We start from the raw sequence: 17,471 nt of genomic DNA, 5'->3' as shown, positions 1-17,471 counted from the left end.
TAGCTATTTTCATTGTTGTCGATTGGAAATGGAATAAGGTTACAGCACTTGTAACGATAGGAATGGAAACTAAACCTTCATTATCATAAGGTAGGAATTAGAACTAAACAGACCTTACCATACGGTAACAATTAAAACTAAACATACCCTATTTACCATATGAGTATTTCACAGAGGGAGTATCAAAGAGTTTCAAATTCAAGTCGCTAGATGGAATCTCTGCTAGGGTCCCTAACCTAGGGACTCCATCCCAAATTGTATTACAGTGATTGGCAAAACCCTAGGCTTCGAATAAATCTGAAGTTCGCCGATATGTTTGTTTCATTTCCTCTTTTGAACATTTTCCAAAGAAGGAAACGAGACAAACATGTCGGCAAACTTCAGATTTATTCGAAGCCTAAGGTTTTGCCTATGACTGTTGTATTAGACTAATAATTATACACATGCAGTGCGGCGTGTTTAAAGCTAACCTTCGACGTTACACAATTTTTACTGGATCTATTAATAATAAACAAGCTACATCAATTGGTTCCAAGTAATATTTTATTAACGTTATTGAACAGTTATTTTTGTCAACGTTTAAAATGTCTGACGGTAAGTCGTTTATATTACCGTACCATAACCTCAAGTAATATTTACATTTTTTAATTTGCTTTTCAATTTGCTTATCCGTAGAAGAGGTAATACGTCGAAGATTGCTCATAGACGGGGATGGAACTGGAGATGATCGCAGGATAAATATGCTCCTGAAATCATTCATAAAGTGGATAAATAGCCCTGATGTAGACAACACGCTACACGAGAGGATGTTGTCGCAACTTGCTCAGTGTGAATTCGCGCAACGAAAGTCCAGACTAGTTTCGAATATGAGTCAAGAAGAATTGAAGAGTTACGAACAGTTATCCAAGGAAATTGAAATTCAAATAGAGGAGGCTAAGAAAGACATAGAAAAAACAAAGGTGGAGTTGCAGGACGCGAAACGCGTAAGAAAGAATAGAATCGAGTACGACGTGCTGGCAAAAGTAATAAATGAACAACCAGATCGAGTGCAAACTAATTTGAAACTTGCCACTTTACGCGAAGAATTAGACAAGTTAAAGGAAAAATCTGAACAGTTAGAACACAAATTGGAAATGAGACGTAAACAATTTCATGTTTTAATTTCTTCTATACATTCTCTGCAAGGAATGTTGAATGAGTGTGATGAGGAAATGATGGATGTTAGTTTAGAAAATTATGAGGATACAGATACTCCAATGCCTTCTAAAGCTGAGGCATCTTGAGGTAGGGTAAATCATATACAAACAATGCATTTGTGTAAAATATATTATCCAATTTTTAACTTTAATTTAGTAGTTTTAGGAACGTGTCTAATTGTTAGAGACAGTCTAACATCCCGTTTTAATGTCTGTTCTTCTTGAAATTGTTCACTACATATGTTTAAATTTTTTATTATAGATCTTGAGATAATATCTGTGTCTCTTTCTGCAATTGAATGTAAATAACGATGATACAAATCCCTTTGGAGAATTAACAGGCTTCTACGTTCTAATAGAAGACTGAAGTCTAAGTCAAGTTGCTGCAACTGAAAAAAGGGGATTAAAAGTATATATACGAGAAACGTTTAGAAGATCCCTAAGGTAGTTAAGTTGTCCAACCTGTGTAGTATCCAGTCGTTTGTAAAAGTCGAGAAGTGTATGAGATCCACAACTGATAGTTGTTACAATGGGGTCAAAAAGTGGACCATCTGAGTGAGCCTGGTAAATATGCATTTCATAGTATGAACTGGTTATTTTGTTAATACACATGCAATAAAAAATTCGTGGTCGTATGAAACCTTTTTGCATACCATTATTCCCTGGCCAGGTAAGTACTCATTAATCAGAACATGATTGGGTAACTTATCTCTTTCGAATACATTAAGAGATGACACTTTATCAACATACTTTCTAAGCCACTGAAAACTTATTATTAGTATAATTGTTGAACACTGGAGAGCAAATTAATGCAGCTAGGTTAAATTATATATAAAATACGTACAGCTGGAATTTCTTCTGCTATCATACCTTTGGGATGTGGAATCCCACCCCAATTCTGTAACCTACGATGACTTAACTGTGTCCACTTTGGTAAAGGAGCATGATTAATATGCTTTATAATTTCTGCTTCTTCCTCTTCAGTAATAAACTTTGGCACATAGATAACAGAGTCAGGCACCTATAACGAATGTTTAGTTTACAGAACAAAACCTAACCTCTGATATAAATGTCAATTATGCGAAAATAAACCTCTGAAATGATATTGTTAGTTGAAATGCATTTGTCTTTTTCCATTTTGCAATTTAAATGAAATAATTGACCGATTATGGAGCAATGTTATATTATCGACTTATTGTGCTTTTATACTTTGTAAACAAATAAAAACGTATAAAGGGATGTACAGGATATTTCAAAATTGATTGTATCAATTCATAGACATCATACTCGTTCTCGTGATATTATAACAAGTTTATGACACAATTTATAACATTGGTTATCCCTAGATTGGGAGTTTTCATCAGTGATGGGCAAAACCCTAGGCTTCGAATAAATCTGAAGCTTGCCGATATGTTTGTCTCGTTTCCTCTTTTGAACATTTTCCAAAGAAAGAAGCGAGACAAACACGTTGCCAAACTTCAGACTGATTCGAAGCCTAGGGTTTTACCCATCTTTGGTTTTCATCAAAGTGCTAGTGACTTCAAGTGTACCCTCAAGAAAGTTTTACGTTTAAGGTTAAAAAGCGCGGGCTTAATGGAAACACCTGCTCCTACTTGCACATGCGCGTTTCAAAAAATTGAACGAAAGTGGGAGCAGAATCTAGCATCACAGGTTACCACGGCGACGTTCGCCCTGATTGGTTGAAGCAACGCCGAGCTGTTACCGGACAATACGAACGCTGAACTTTCAAACATGTTTATCAATATGGCGTATCGACGTTTGAATTTGATCGTTACGTGACGGCACACTGGAAAGTTTGTGAGACATATTGAAAACACATGTGAAATTTTGATCAATTAAGGGACATATTCGAGCGACACGGTTTAGAACGGAGTTCAGCTAGCCTTGGATTTCACGAGCGTATATTCACTATGGAGAATTTCGTGAAGATCGAGAAAATCGGTGAAGGTGAATTTGACGATGCTTTGTCGTGCTTTTTCAATTACTTCCGCCCTTATCGTTTATTCCAAGTTCGACCAGTAATCCGCAGATTTTTTCAATTGCTATTGTGTCGTATTGTGTAGGATAGATCGATCAATAATTGATCGTATTCGATGGCGTGGTTTGCACGTTTTGTAAAATTTCGGTTTATTAGTGTAGGTTATCGAAAGTCGAGTCTTCTAGACATTGTGACTATTAATCAGAGATGGACAAAAGTCTTGTTTAAACACAAATATCGAAATACGGATGAGCGATAAACAATTTTAATCTCAGTTGAAAGTAGAAATTGGTGTACAGTGGAATAAATATTACAAATAAATCCCTATATACTGCTTTTGTCCATCGTCTGTTATTCGAATAGAGCTCTGACCGTCTCTGTTATCCACAAATTTGCAACTATTTCTGTTATATATAGTAGATTATTGGCATTGACGATTCTTTATGTACCGTACGCTAATATGAGAGGCAATACAGTAAAAGAATTCCACAGGCACTTATGGGGTAGTGTATAAGGGTAAGCACAAGAAAACAGGGGAAATTGTAGCCATGAAAAAGATTCGTTTGGAAAGTGACGATGAAGGAATGCCATCAACAGCAATTCGTGAAATTTCATTACTCAAAGAGTTACCACATCCCAATATTGTTAGACTGATGGATGTGTTAATGGAAGAAACCAGATTATATCTTATTTTCGAGTATCTTACTATGGATTTAAAGAAATATATGGATAGTTTAGGCCCTGGAAAAGTGCTAGAACCAAAAATGGTTAAATCCTATTTATATCAGGTTCGGAAACAGAGTATGATATTTGACATTAATACAAAATGATTGTACTGGGATATTAACATCGATTGAATTTTTGATAGATTACACGTGCCATCCTTTTTTGTCACAAGCGTAGAATATTACATCGCGACTTAAAGCCTCAAAATTTATTGATTGACAAATCGGGAGTTATTAAGGTAGCAGATTTTGGTCTTGGGAGAGCATTTGGCATACCTGTCAGAATATACACACATGAAGTTGTCACTTTATGGTATAGAGCTCCAGAAATTCTTCTTGGTGCGAACAGATACTCGTGTGCCATTGACATATGGAGCATAGGTTGTATATTTGCTGAGATGGCAACTAAAAAACCGCTATTTCAAGGAGATAGCGAGATTGATCAATTGTTTAGAATATTTCGGTAAGATGTGCACAATGTGCTGGATTATATCTTTGTGGAACATAAAATAATAATACATTTATTTTAAAGGATACTGAGAACTCCGACTGAAGAGATATGGCCTGGTGTAACGCAATTAACGGACTATAAAGCTACATTTCCAAATTGGATAACTAATAATTTGGAATCGCAGGTTAAAACGTTAGACGCAGATGGGCTTGATCTTTTGCAAGCGATGCTCATCTATGATCCAGTGCACAGAATATCAGCGCGAGCCGCATTACAACACCCTTATTTCAATGATTTAGATACATCCAAGCTGCCTCCATCATAGAGTATGAAGAACTCTGAAACTATACTTGTATATTGCTCAGATATTGTGACGTTTTAATCGTGTGACTATATAGAGAATATGTCTCAGGGTATTTCAAACAGTTTATTTATTCGAGTATAAGAATACGTTTGCATTTCTTTTTTTATGACTTTGCTCATTTGATATGGGAAATTCACGCGGGGAACTTTCATTTCGCGTTGCGATATTTATATTAATATTATGTTTCGAGACAGAATTCTGAATGAAAATTTTGATGAACGTACCATGTCATGATAAGTCATCACAGCATACTCGAGCAAGAAGTTTACTGTAACAGTTTGATATTTCAGTAATTCATCTTTACCGCATAGAAAGGGATCAAGTCGTTCATAATATTACGTGACACTATTACATATCTGTTACAACTTACTTATTTTCTATAATTAGCGTTTACCGATTTGAATCAAGATTATTGTGGAACTATAAGTGCATTTAGATACTACTCTACTATACAGTAAATAGGAAAATTGCTTTTTCACTATTTGCGGTACACGCTGCATTTATGAAAATTAGCAGCTTGATATTAATAACTCAACTAAGGATATTTTTCTACTGCCACATGTACATATTATTGAACAATCCACACGCTTATTAAAATATATCTTTTGTACTTTTATTCGTAAATAAACGACGATATTTTATTCGAAAATGTTCCCTGATTTGTACTCAAGAAATCGTATTACCATCTTAGCCCTGTATTCAACGAGATTGTACCGCTACTTTACTGTAAGTATGACGTTGTCTACTATCCACTACCGCGCAAATTGAGTTATATTGATACGTGGAAAACAATGAAACCGTACGTGATGTTAGCTGTTCTCAGAACCAGCTCGCTTATGGATGGAAGTGACTCATCGGTGGCAGCAGTGTAAGGAAATTACGCGGTACCCGCATCTTCACTTTCTTTTTCTATTGATACTAATAAACCAGTTTCTGTAAAGAATTCTCATCTTCTTTTTTCATGTATTACAGACTATAGGTGGCAGTTTATAATATTTCATATTAGGATGCTACAGAAAAAATTGTTTAATTGCGTAAAAGTGTCAGGAAGTAATATTTTAGGAATATCTTAATACTTCAATTAGAAAGAAAAATATAAAACTACGATCTTTTATTTCGTTCTGTTTCTTTAACTTAATTCAAGTATTGTGAGAAAATTGTAACAAATGACTAATACTGCGTTTTTTTTTTTTTATTGTTCTGTGAGTCGCTTAATGTTTTAATAGTTCGAAAGAAGAAATAGAGTTTAGCAGGAGACAATAGAAAAGGTGAGTCAATTTCGTTAGATTCTTTGGGGATAACGTGTTTGATCGGAGCTGTATAAGTTCATTCAAAGCGTGCGTGACCCGCAATTGGATTTAGAGTGGGGCACCTCTCATAAAATCCTCCATTCAGTCTAGTGTTTACAGTACCAGTTCAGAGTCTGACAACATCACTTCGCCGTGAGTAAACTTTCTTTGACGCTTTAAACGCGAAACGTTTTAATATCGTATACTGTATTTCCATTCATTTATGCGTTTTGTGCGAATCTGCATCACTCGAAGAAGTCATCGACTTCAATAAGTACTTAACGCCGGCGTATATACTTCAACTCACAATCAAAAGTGACTTCTTCAAAGCACCATTTCAATTAATTGTATTTATTCGTAAGCTAGCACCGAATAAATAGATTTCGGAGACGACAAAGTATTTTTGAGAAAACGTATTAAGTAGTATGAAACGTATTTAGTAGTGAAATTAAAGAAGTCGAGGGAAAGTCATATACTTCTTTTGTACTTTTTTCTTCTCAGTTTATGAAAGAAATTCCTGTTTTGATACGAAACTTGGTATAGAAGGTTTTAGTTACGGATAACGGCTTCCTCATTATGCACACACACGGAGTACTTAACCCGTTATTTAGTTACATAAATGTAGATTGCAAAGTGTCCCATGCGTAAGTGGTTCTACATCTTCCGCTATGTTAATTAACGTCTCGGTGACACACGGCATATAGTCCACGATTCGTTTATGGTAAACGTGTGAAAGCTGAGTCTTACTCTGTAAATATAGAAGCCTTCACGAGGCAAGAACCGAGGTCGTCGAGGTTGACTTTAATCTTGTATACGCTTTGAGTTGTTTCATTCGGTGGAACAGTGGGATAATAATTACCAGATATCCGATAGAATTTTTTGTTCATTATCTGAAATCCAGCAGGAATGAATCATGCTATTATACGAACTCTATGTATAAAGGAACTGCGCAAGATAAATACTTAGTTACTTACTCGATATCTATATAAAAATATTCAAATTAATTTATAATTTCAATAATCTATTAATTCATCAACGTATACGGAAGCATTGTAACGAATATTGTTTCGAGTAAATTATCTTCTAGTAAACAACGATGATATCACGTCTAAACATTTTTAAATAAAGATAAGGAAATTGGAGCTAAAGTGTTGCAATGTTTCCTTCTCATGGTGGACTTAAAAAATATTGATATGCAGATTGCGCGTTAGGGTTTCCCGCTATTCTCGGAAACTGGTATTATCTAAACGATAACGTAGATGTACGAAGTAATTTCGTGTTCGATTGAATCCACGTACTATCGGCATTTTGTTTGCAGATGAAGACTTTATCTTCTTTACTATTACTGGTGGGATGCGTCGTCTTCGCGAAAGCCCACACTTACCACATGGGCGCTTGCCCCATTGTGGAGCCAATGCAAGGATTCCAAATGAATAGAGTAAGTTGAAAACGAAGAAGATCAGACGTTCAGCAAAATGTCTTGTATGTATTTAAATTGCTCATTTATTTTATGTATTCCAGTTCCTAGGTATATGGTACGTGATCCAGAAGACGTCCACAGCCAGCAAATGCATCACGTACAATTACACTCGCGGCGAGGAGCCGGGCGAGTACGTGATAACGCAAGATTCGGATCACCCGGTACTAGGTAAGGTCTAAAAAAAGTCCCTTGAAAAAATAATTAAACAAAGAGACGGCAGACAGTCTCTAAGAAGAATTTCTTTAGCCTCCTTCCCGTAGAAGCTTAAAAAAATAAAATCACGGAATGTAACGTGTTGTTTTCAAAGATCCTGAACAATGGACGACAAGGTTTTCTTTTGTGATCGCGTTCGCGACGTTGCATATATTACTGGAAGCTTTTAAATTAATAAAGGAGAATGCAGGAGAACGTTGGGTCCCATCGGTACTCATAAAAGCATGTCAATAGGATAACTGTCTGGCAAGTGGGATGAATTATCCGTAATAGAGCTATGTATATGTTCTCAGGTCTTACACCATTGAAGCACGAGTATCATTACACCGGTGAATTGTCCGTTCCGGAACCGAGCACGCCAGGCCGAATGCAAGTTCGTTTTCCTCTCAGTAAGTATCGCGATAAAGTCGTGCTGTGATTAGATGCAAATAAATTAAGCTCGTCTGCGATCTTCTCGACGTCAGGTCACGTAGGGGAGAACTTCTGCAATCATATACGCACCAGCAATTAATTCGTCGTTCGTTCAATTTTGAGTCAATTGCAGGCTGTTCTCGGAGGGGGGGTCTCAGTCTTGTATAAATCACGCACAAACTAGCTACAGTGGGTGTAGAAAGTATTCGTACACCGACCAATTTCTGAAAAATCTATGTACAATTGTAATTTATTAACTTATTTTTGATAAACAATGACAGTAAAGTTCATGTTGTAATATTTGCAGAATAAAATAAATTCCTATGTAGGTTCGATCTTTGTAGGCACGTTCGCGAAGATTTTATTTTGCATATAGATCCGCAGTCTAGTCATAAGAATCTTACTGGGATAAACCTTGAACAAATTAAATAGAACAAATACTTGTTGCTTCTATTCTTTTACCCACTTTTCGCATTCTTTTTGTTAACTTCACAAATTATATTAACTAGTAAATATTGTTTGGACTATATCTTAGAGATTTCCGAGAATATGTAAAATATCATTGATTACAAAAAAAAAAAAAAGAAGTTAAGAAACTACAAGTTCATGCAAAAGTTTTTTGGGAAATTGATGAGTGTACGAATACATTCTACGCCCACTGTAACTGTGCCAAAGAAATTAATCTAGGCAATTTATCTTCAGGCGTAGCTGGAACTGCGTCCCACGTGATCTTCGCCACCGATTACGAGAACTACGCGGGCATCTTCACTTGTCAGAAGCTGGCGTTCGCCCACCGTCAGAGCGCGACTATCCTCTCCCGACGCCCCGAGCTGGACAAGAGCTACGTGGACATGATACGTTCGAAATTAAGCCTCTTCGGCGTCGACCCTTACGACCTGAGCATCATCGTTCAGAACGGATGCCCGAAAGGCAACAACACCCTGGACATCAACGTGGACCCGAGCACGTTCACCGCTGAGAACTTTGGCAACGTGGTGCGCAAGGCTGGCGAGAAACTCGGCGACGGGGTCCAATGGGTGGCCTCCACGGGGAGCAAGGTTTACCACAAGCTGAGAGGAACAGAAGAGAAGACCACCAGCAAACCGGAAGAGCACACCAGAGCTGCCATTACCAGGGATTACGAGACGAACGAAGTTGAATGGATCCCCTAAACGTTAGACTTAAGCAACGTATTTTAGCTATTTTGATCTCGATTGGTTTTATTATCCCGTAAGATAAGTGTCCCAGTTATCGACACGTCTGGGCATTACTATTTGCTTTAATTATAATACGAGAGGACAGAATTTTATGTGATATAATCTATTATTATTTTTTTATCATAATAATAATCTATTTTATAATGAAATTCTTGAGGAACAAGGCACTCGTGCTTAATTTCTCGATGTAGTTCATTTGCTGGCGATGTAATGATTATTTTGACGCTAATATTAACAAGTTTGGACCATACAATTTGTTAAAAATAAATGAATATATAATTATATTTTATATAATGAAAGGAAGTAATATCGTCGATGACTGGGTTAGTGTCAAATTAGGTTAGTGTCAAAATTACACCGACAAGAGTACGAAAATGCTTTTGTACTTCGTTCTAAGAGCTTAGTCTGAGCGGCCATTCAAATTTTACGAGGCAACCACGGTCGATCGCGGTGTTTGTGTTTACATTGAATCACCACACGTCGATAGGGTCAGGTTAGAGGTGCACGAAGAACGAGAACGAAAGACTACGTGACCTATAGAATAATAAAAATGATTCTCAAGTCGATGGGTACACCGTGGATAAACGAACCGTAATTGACAGTATCGATGGTTGTCGAGGTAAAATAAATCTTGGTGAAGCCTATATGGGGGTTGTTCTTCTCTCTCGCACCCGATAATAAAATCAACGCCTCTCGTACTTACAATTGCAAATAGTTTAGCAGATACTCGATTTAAGTACCTAACACAATTTAATTGTTGCGACCTCTATTTATTTTTACGTACAAAGAAAAGATATACATAATTAGCAAATACGTATTAATATACAGCATATTTCTATCATTTATCTTAAATATTTTAATAAGAATAAAGAAATTCATCACTGAATTTTCCGAATAACGAAAATTCAGTTAAATATCTCATTGTATTATATCAATATCGCTCGCAAATATTCCGCGGTACAAGGTGTTAAAATCACGTTTCGTAGAATGCGCAGCTCTGTTGGATTGTCCTAGCTCAACGACGAGTCATTAATCCGATCTATTTTGCAGCGGGTGGTTATATGTTACATAATTATAAACATGCGACGCATCACGTGATTTAGAGTCTCCCCGGTGTAACGCATCTGGACCACGGGTTCATATATCTATGCCCCTGAATATTAGTATCCTGACGATCCGTTTCAACGATCAGTCTGATAGCAGCCGCTGAGGAGAGACAAAGCGAGTATTGTTCTCGAGGACATCCAACGACATCGTCGTTGGACGTACGCACACTTGCAGGCCCATCGAATGCGAGCACAGGAACGCAACAACGAATAACGTGAGTTTATTAATCCTTCATAAACGAACTAGAATTTTTCCCTAGACACACTGGACCAAACGGACCTAAACGGGGCCCTTTTAAGCTGATCCAAGTTTACAAAAGGCGGCCCGAATTTTTCACAAATTCCTTCAAGCTCTACGAATTCTACAAGCTCCACGATTTCCTTCTCCGAGTTTTCCAGATTCCACAATTTCTATGAATTCAATCTCATCTATATAAGAACCACGACCTTTCGTATCCTAACATTGTCCAATATTTCAGATCCAATGAGAAATCAGTGTCGAAAGGTCCGCTGTTCTCTAGAGGGTCCAGTGTGTTTGTGGAGGATCCCGGTGCCAGTAAAGCGGTGTCAAAGACTGATTACTGGCGCCAGTAATCGTTGCCCGCGTAAATCCCGCTCGACACCTTCCTGACGACTTTCGAAGGATTACGTAGAAGGGGTAGACGTCTGATCAGAGGGGTCGTTGCGCAGTGCAGAGTAGCCGTAGTCGCGTTGCGGTTTCGGGGGTGCGCAGACGGGGGTGGTGCTGGCTGTCCCAGCGTACCTTGCTTCGTTTTTCAGTGCTTTTCGCGTTATACCATCGACTACAACGTTTCATTGTACGTCGCTTGCGACCAGTCTCGAAAATCCTACGGTTGACCGTGGTTCGAAACCCAGCTTGGTCTTCCTCGGTGTGCTTTGAGTCAAAGCCTTTGACTCGCAGCTGGTGCCAACGTCTACGCACATGCACGCTGCTGCACGTGCACGAGCTTTACTCAGGGTAATTCATCGATTTTGAAGCGGCTCGCGTACGACGCAACGAGCGACGATTCTGCTCTGGAATTGTACTCGATCTGGCAAATCGCTGCCAATTCCGCTGATTTCTCGAGATCCTTTCTTGCTCTTGGACGCCCTCCTAGTTCTCTACGCGCGTATCGTGGACAGTGATTGCTGTGTCGAGGGGGATTCTGTGCTTTTCATTTTTAAGCAGCTGTTGCATATTTTAATAGCTTTGCTCATCATCCTCGATTCACTTCTTTTTTAAATATTGGTTTCTCTTTATCAAGCGAGGAGTGAAATTCGAAATTCACTTCTTTTTTAAATATTGGTTTCTCTTTTTCGAGCGAGGAGTGAAATTCGAAATTAGGTCCCTAGGTTGTTTATTGCAGTATTTCAGTATTATCATATTGTACATATTGTTATATATTGCTTTTACGTATTCTAGTCAGAAAGTATTTTACAGAAGGTATGAGACTCCAAGTTTCGGGAATGATTTATATGGAGAAATAGTAATAACTAGACTGCGGGTCTTTACGCATTTATAGGAAATTTGAATGTGCAAGAACCTACAAAGTGCAAACAATATGAAAGAATGGAAAAAAGATTGAAAGTAAAGTTCGTGTTATAACATTTGTAGCCACGTTCGCGAATATTTTATTTTGCACAAAGATCCGCAGTCTAGTAATAACATTTGTAGAAAGCTAATTCGAAAATGACTCGTTGAAAGTAAAATACCTGGCTTATCGTAGTTAACGAGCTGCCAGTCAGCGTCGTTAGCTTATCCTGAAACTCTACTTAAAATATTAGAAACACAAATCTGAAGATTCCAGTCATTATTTGCCTCGGAGGTTAGCCCATTCACTGCCAGGCAAATTTGAAGCGTTTTGCGCCTTGGGCATCAAGATTGAATACAGATCTAGTTTACTATATTGATGATAGAAAGTGATATCAAGTTTGTTGCTTTAAAAAGAAAATGTACGATCTTCTTTTGCAATCAATTTGAACTACGAGACATCTCGTAGTTGGCAGTGAAAGGGTTAATCAATTCACTAATGTACAAATAATCAGTAAATACTTTCTTAATAAAATTCATGGGGATAGAGGGTGGAGAACGAAAGTGTGCTAGACGATGATAACGATGCATAAGTGACCCTCAGAGCGTCGAAGGTGGGTCAGAGTCGTCGAGTACGAGTTAATTCGCGACGGTTATAGGGTTGTGTCTATGTATGGCTGATATGGTTCGCAGGTTCAAGAGACAAGTTCGTCAGCGAGCCCTGCTGACCCAGATTCTCGATATCTGCTTCAATTTCGCAACTTGGAGGGTGGGTCGCCTCGCGTGACACTTCCAGGATCGGCCCCTCCCGAACTGGGACGATCTAATCGGGCTAATTGAATTAATTCCCTATCGATCTGAGAACGTTATCGCGTATCGTTGTTTAAGTTTAAATTGATCGCAACTTAATTTTAAATTATCGTTCTCGTTCCATCAGTTACGTTACTCCATGACAGCGGTTCAGCGCACGACGAGCACGAAAACTAATGGCCCCACTGGTACTTCCAGTCTTTGCTCTTGGTGGATTATTTTCAGTTCGAATATTTATTCGTTACTCAGAATTTACGATTGGACGCCCTCCTAGTTCTCTATGCTTTATCGATAGACACTTAAGGGGGTATCCTGAATTAGGAGGTCTAAAAAAAGCGGTTTTTACGTGGATTTTTTTAAGATGGAAAAGAATCCTATTCTCATAGATATTCGAGTAGTCTGTACAAATTTCTTCAACAAGAAATATTCAAATTGAGTCGACTGCGACGCACATTTGTAGAGCACCTCACAATTAAAACCTCCTATCGGCGGGAAAGATGCAGGTCGTAATTTTGGTTTGACACAAAAAAATCAAAAGAAATTTTCATTTTCGTACTTTCGATTTTCGATTTCGATTTCGTATTTTCGATTTTTCTTCTATGTGAACTAAGAAAAGTCATACAAAAAAATTTTAAATAACGTTTTTATCGAGTTAAAGTGATTTTTTCACCCAAAGAACTCGTTCTTTTTTTTTCAAACTTGCAGTAATTTCACATTTCACCATTTTTGCGGGTTTTCCTTAGTTTACATGAAAGAAAAATGTACGAAAGTGAAAATTTCTTTTGGTTTTTTTTTTGTGTCAAACCAAAATTACGACCTGCATCTTTAATTTGAACTCTGCACAAATTTTCCACTCGCGTGAATTCGAAAAATTTCACGATCATCGTCCTCTCTAGCCTTGAACAGAGTTCATAGAATCCTGATTATTCATTTTGCATCCCACGTACCGATTTACGCAAACGCTTTAAAATCCACTACGCAGATACCTCCGAATAAACAAACGCCTCCGTCGATTTCTCACGTCTTATCGGCCGCAATCTCCGAAGGTTATTTAAAAGCCATTTAAAATCGTATTCGTGTCTCGAGACTCTCCTAGACATTCGCAAGGTCGTTGCCCATCGTTCACCGGGCACTTGTTCCTTTTCAGATACACGATCCTCAGGACGGTGTTAACCTTCGTACTTGTGCTCTCCGCCTTTCAGTTATTCTAACCATTTAAATATGCAAATGACCATTTCAATTGCGTGTCAATATTCATAATGCAATTTCCCGATGATGTAACGCGTTATCCTCGTGGCAAGGACGACGCCGATGTCTTAGGTCAAGATCTGTTTAAATCATTTCTATTATCACCTCTGCTACCTTCAATCAGTGAACAAGATATGTAATAAATTGCAATTTTAATAATTTACCAGAAAAATCACGTGTAATTTAGAAGTTATATTCGTTTGAAGTTTTATAATATCACATTTTTAACAAATTTCATTTATTAACTAAACTTGTTGAGGGATTCTGTAGTGAACAAGAGATCTCCGAAAAATTCTTTCGAGTCATCTTATTCACCGTTCTGTCACAATCGCTCGAGATGAAACCGGAAGTCACGCGTTTACGTCCCCCCGTGAAGATTGATCGTTCGAATCGCTTTCGATCGGAAGGACAACCGGTACGAAACCTTCAGCGTTTAGGTCTTTCTTCCTTATCTCCTTGCCAGACATCGTCCTTGATGAAATCTTTAGAAACAGTCCTTTAGAAAGGTGAAGCACCATCAGTCGCCTCGCGTCCATCCTCCTCGTCGCCTCGAATATTCGCGTCACATTTAGTCTCCTCTATTAATCACACGCGGCACCTCTTGCGACTCTTAATCGCGTTTCCAAGTTTTCTTCTTTTTTCGTCAGACGACGTTCGACGTCCCCCGTCGTCGAGTCACTTCACAGCGACTGTTCGCGGCGCGAAACGTTTCAAGTTTAAGCTGCTTCGAAGTTCGCGTGGGTGGATGTCAGAAATGGGCAAAATTTTATTTGAATAATAATATTATGCCTTCATCCACGAAGATACAACATGTTCCTGTAGTTTTTTGATATTTGCATGAGAGACGAATAAATTCAGGGTGATGTGAAGAGACGAGGTCTTGGAGTGTGGGAAGCGGAGACTTGGGCGGATTGCTTTTGTAGTGCGTGGACATTTTTGTAAATAGCTGTAAGTGGTTTTGAATTTTTTATGGTGCGATTAGAAATAGTTCTTTTCATTGCTGATTCGTTCGATTCATTCATTCTTTTCATTTTTCTTTTTTCGTTAATGTACCAACGATCAGGTATATTAATAAGTTTCTTCTTGCAATTAATTTCTTGATTAAATTCGGCGGATTGCTTTTGTAGTGCGTGGATATTTTTGTAAATAGCTGTAAGTGGTTTTGAATTTTTTATGGTGCGATTAGAAATAGTTCTTTTCATTGCTGATTCGTTCGATTCATTCATTCTTTCCATTTTTCTTTTTTCGTTAATGTACCAACGATCAGGTATATTAATAAGTTTCTTCTTGCAATTAATTTCTTGTCTACGTGTATTCCATGTGATGTTGCGAATATAATGTGTGTCATGAATATGTTTTCTTTCAACAAGCCACTCTTAGGCGAGCCGACGGATCTTAGTGTGTGCACGCTGAACTTGATCTGACTGGCTTGTTGGGATTATTTCATTGAATGAATGATTTGATGGCGGTGAAATGGAGGAAATAGAATCGTCATTGATACATATAGAGCAAGGTTGGAAAGTAAACGCAGATCTCGTTTCTGTAATTACCCAAAAGGAAATCGTCATCGCACGTTTTTAATTTGGGAATAACCTATTAAACAAGTAAAACTCTTTTATGACACATTTGGTCTAACATATCTCGAGATTGAACAACTTCGTTCAGCACTCGAGAATCCTAGAATATTTTTAAATTGATTCCTTGCCGAAAGAGAAATGGGAATTCACTAAAAAAATCTCGAGAATTCTCGAGACGGATTCCTCGAGCAGAATCGCCATACTCGCGGCAACTCGATTCGATTCACGACGTTTAATTGATCCCAACCCCCCGAGCTGGCTCGTTAAAGCGACCGGAATTCCTGCGGGGCAATCTGTTCATATATGGCGTTCAACGAGCAACGATTAATGACAGATTAAGAAAAAAAAAAAACGTCACGCTGTTCTGTCACGTAACGCAATCAGTTCTCATTAGATCCGTGACGTCGTGACGTAGATTCGCCTGGTCCTGGATCATGGGAAGCCCCGTGCCGTTCGAACACCCCATGGGGGAGACTTCCTCTGAACCATTACGCAATTACAACACTTCCTTCGAAACTGATATTTGTTTGAAGGCTGCATTGCCCAGAAGGACTGCAAATATCATATATCGTTAGAGAACGTGTCGTATCTCCGGTGTTTTCAATTGTTTGTTCAAGTGAAAATGCGGTTAAAACAACAATAACTTCAACAGACCCGAGTGGTCTGTGCGAAGATACTCAAATGTTGCGAAACATTTGCGAATCATTGACCTACTGGCCACGGTTGCAGGTGATGACACTCTTATTAAAGAATCAGAAGATAAATAAACTAGTTCAAAATGTTGAACGAATACAAAAATGTATAAAATATTCAAGATGAAATACTTGTTAAACTGTTTAGAAGATAAGACATACTTTTATTTAAAGTATCAATTTTCAATCTTTTCAATGTTTTCTCTGAATCTGGATATATGAAAATATGAATTTGTTAGGTTGTTCAGAAAGTTTGTGCCAATTTCTAAGAAAAATTCAAAAACACGTTTGACTTTTAATATATATTTATTGAATTACATAGGTGCCATTTTGTTCCACAACCATTCCACTTTTTAAGGGATGTGTACATGTTATTTGTTTTCAACCACTTCGATATATTCAGACCTGTACCACCTACCAAAAATCGACATGGACTTTGCGGACAACCCGATACATAAACATCCGCTTATTTTTTAATTAATCTCTCTGCTTGCAGATGCTCGCGATTCTGTTGATACTGATGCCAACGCTTTGGCACGCTGCAGCTCAGTCCAGCGTGTTGGTAGCGGACACCACCATGTCCAGAATGGTGGAACTGATCGCGGACGCGCCATTCTGTGCTCTATACACCGATCGTGGCGTCATACAAAGCATGGTCCTCAGCGCAGACCCAAAGAAAGTCCGTCAAATGTCCAGCAATCTCGTCGCAGACCTTGTAGAAACTTGCAAAGCCTCTCGCGATAAGGGAAAAGTATGTTTTCGATCCTTCAGTAAGAGCTTCGCCAAACCTTCAACTTCTTCTCTAATTATAGAAGCTATTATTCAATCATCTCATTCAAACATTACGGTATTGTGTGCTCCACTTCTATTCCACTCTTGAACTGGAAACGAAACATAAAAGATAGAATACATTGTCATCATGAACAGTGTTCTACTGTTTCATAGCGAAGTAACTCAGGATTGGACTCAAATCGACATCAACCTTGCGATACAATATGTTTTCCATCACACGAATAACAGTTTCATTACGTCATCTTTGTTTCGTTTGCAGTTATTATTCTTGGACAATCCCAAAACTACATGAAAATTTACTTTATCAGAACCAAAAACCAGGAGGAGGCCTGATATACCCTGGCACCAAATGGTGCAGACCCGGCAACCA

At 38.1% G+C, this 17,471-nt stretch overlaps 5 protein-coding genes across 5 annotated transcripts; 4 read left to right on the top strand and 1 right to left on the bottom strand.

Annotated features, from left to right (window-relative positions):
* Positions 1 to 320: 320 nt before the first annotated feature.
* Positions 321 to 1,600, top strand: LOC128893223 (THO complex subunit 7 homolog). Its single transcript, XM_054154048.1, has 3 exons — positions 321 to 594; positions 676 to 1,284; positions 1,459 to 1,600. The coding sequence occupies exons 1-2, from the start codon at positions 585 to 587 to the stop codon at positions 1,281 to 1,283; spliced, it is 618 nt and encodes a 205-aa protein (XP_054010023.1). The 5' UTR covers positions 321 to 584; the 3' UTR covers position 1,284; positions 1,459 to 1,600.
* On the bottom strand, positions 1,309 to 2,546 carry LOC128893222 (alpha-ketoglutarate-dependent dioxygenase alkB homolog 6-like). Its single transcript, XM_054154046.1, has 5 exons — positions 2,289 to 2,546; positions 2,041 to 2,217; positions 1,850 to 1,957; positions 1,659 to 1,757; positions 1,309 to 1,585 (listed from the first exon to the last, which is right to left on the bottom strand). Exons 1-5 carry the CDS (start codon positions 2,331 to 2,333, stop codon positions 1,328 to 1,330), a joined length of 687 nt encoding a protein of 228 aa, XP_054010021.1. The 5' UTR covers positions 2,334 to 2,546; the 3' UTR covers positions 1,309 to 1,327.
* Positions 2,547 to 2,875: 329 nt separating this feature from the next.
* LOC128893220 (cyclin-dependent kinase 1-like) lies at positions 2,876 to 5,384 on the top strand. The gene is made up of 4 exons (XM_054154044.1): positions 2,876 to 3,164; positions 3,688 to 3,983; positions 4,064 to 4,383; positions 4,453 to 5,384. The coding sequence occupies exons 1-4, from the start codon at positions 3,128 to 3,130 to the stop codon at positions 4,694 to 4,696; spliced, it is 897 nt and encodes a 298-aa protein (XP_054010019.1). The 5' UTR covers positions 2,876 to 3,127; the 3' UTR covers positions 4,697 to 5,384.
* Positions 5,385 to 6,032: 648 nt separating this feature from the next.
* Positions 6,033 to 9,989, top strand: LOC128893221 (apolipoprotein D-like). The gene is made up of 5 exons (XM_054154045.1): positions 6,033 to 6,177; positions 7,343 to 7,462; positions 7,546 to 7,672; positions 8,011 to 8,106; positions 8,831 to 9,989. The coding sequence occupies exons 2-5, from the start codon at positions 7,343 to 7,345 to the stop codon at positions 9,298 to 9,300; spliced, it is 813 nt and encodes a 270-aa protein (XP_054010020.1). The 5' UTR covers positions 6,033 to 6,177; the 3' UTR covers positions 9,301 to 9,989.
* A 268-nt stretch (positions 9,990 to 10,257) lies between these two features.
* LOC128893224 (uncharacterized) lies at positions 10,258 to 17,464 on the top strand (the record flags this gene model as incomplete). Its single annotated transcript, XM_054154049.1, has 4 exons — positions 10,258 to 10,666; positions 10,931 to 11,430; positions 16,806 to 17,060; positions 17,410 to 17,464. Coding segments are annotated over exons 2-4 (346 nt in total), but the record flags the coding sequence as incomplete, so codon positions are not given.
* Between the last annotated feature and the right edge of the window lie 7 nt (positions 17,465 to 17,471).

The sequence above is a fragment of the Hylaeus anthracinus genome, unplaced genomic scaffold (genome assembly GCF_026225885.1).
Source record: "Hylaeus anthracinus isolate JK02 unplaced genomic scaffold, UHH_iyHylAnth1.0_haploid 27275, whole genome shotgun sequence".
Classification (NCBI taxonomy): Eukaryota; Metazoa; Arthropoda; class Insecta; order Hymenoptera; family Colletidae; genus Hylaeus; species Hylaeus anthracinus.
The sequence above is the reverse complement of the archived record's forward strand: the minus strand, read 5'-3'. Positions and strand labels throughout refer to the sequence as shown.

What these genes read in the sequence shown, in the direction of transcription:
- LOC128893222 (XM_054154046.1), bottom strand. Translation starts at nt 2,333, where the DNA reads ATGGAAAAAGACAAATGCATTTCAACTAACAATATCATTTCAGAG. An exon ending in TAGCAGAAGAAATTCCAGCT is followed by an intron (nt 1,958 to 2,040) that starts GTACGTATTTTA and finishes ATAAGTTTTCAG; the next exon opens with TGGCTTAGAAAGTATGTTGA. An exon ending in AACGACTGGATACTACACAG is followed by an intron (nt 1,586 to 1,658) that starts GTTGGACAACTT and finishes CCCTTTTTTCAG; the next exon opens with TTGCAGCAACTTGACTTAGA.
- LOC128893220 (XM_054154044.1), top strand. Translation starts at nt 3,128, where the DNA reads ATGGAGAATTTCGTGAAGATCGAGAAAATCGGTGAAG. An exon ending in GATCGAGAAAATCGGTGAAG is followed by an intron (nt 3,165 to 3,687) that starts GTGAATTTGACG and finishes AGAATTCCACAG; the next exon opens with GCACTTATGGGGTAGTGTAT. An exon ending in CAATTGTTTAGAATATTTCG is followed by an intron (nt 4,384 to 4,452) that starts GTAAGATGTGCA and finishes TTTATTTTAAAG; the next exon opens with GATACTGAGAACTCCGACTG.
- LOC128893221 (XM_054154045.1), top strand. Translation starts at nt 7,343, where the DNA reads ATGAAGACTTTATCTTCTTTACTATTACTGGTGGGATGCGTCGTCTTC. An exon ending in TTCGGATCACCCGGTACTAG is followed by an intron (nt 7,673 to 8,010) that starts GTAAGGTCTAAA and finishes ATATGTTCTCAG; the next exon opens with GTCTTACACCATTGAAGCAC. An exon ending in GCAAGTTCGTTTTCCTCTCA is followed by an intron (nt 8,107 to 8,830) that starts GTAAGTATCGCG and finishes ATTTATCTTCAG; the next exon opens with GCGTAGCTGGAACTGCGTCC.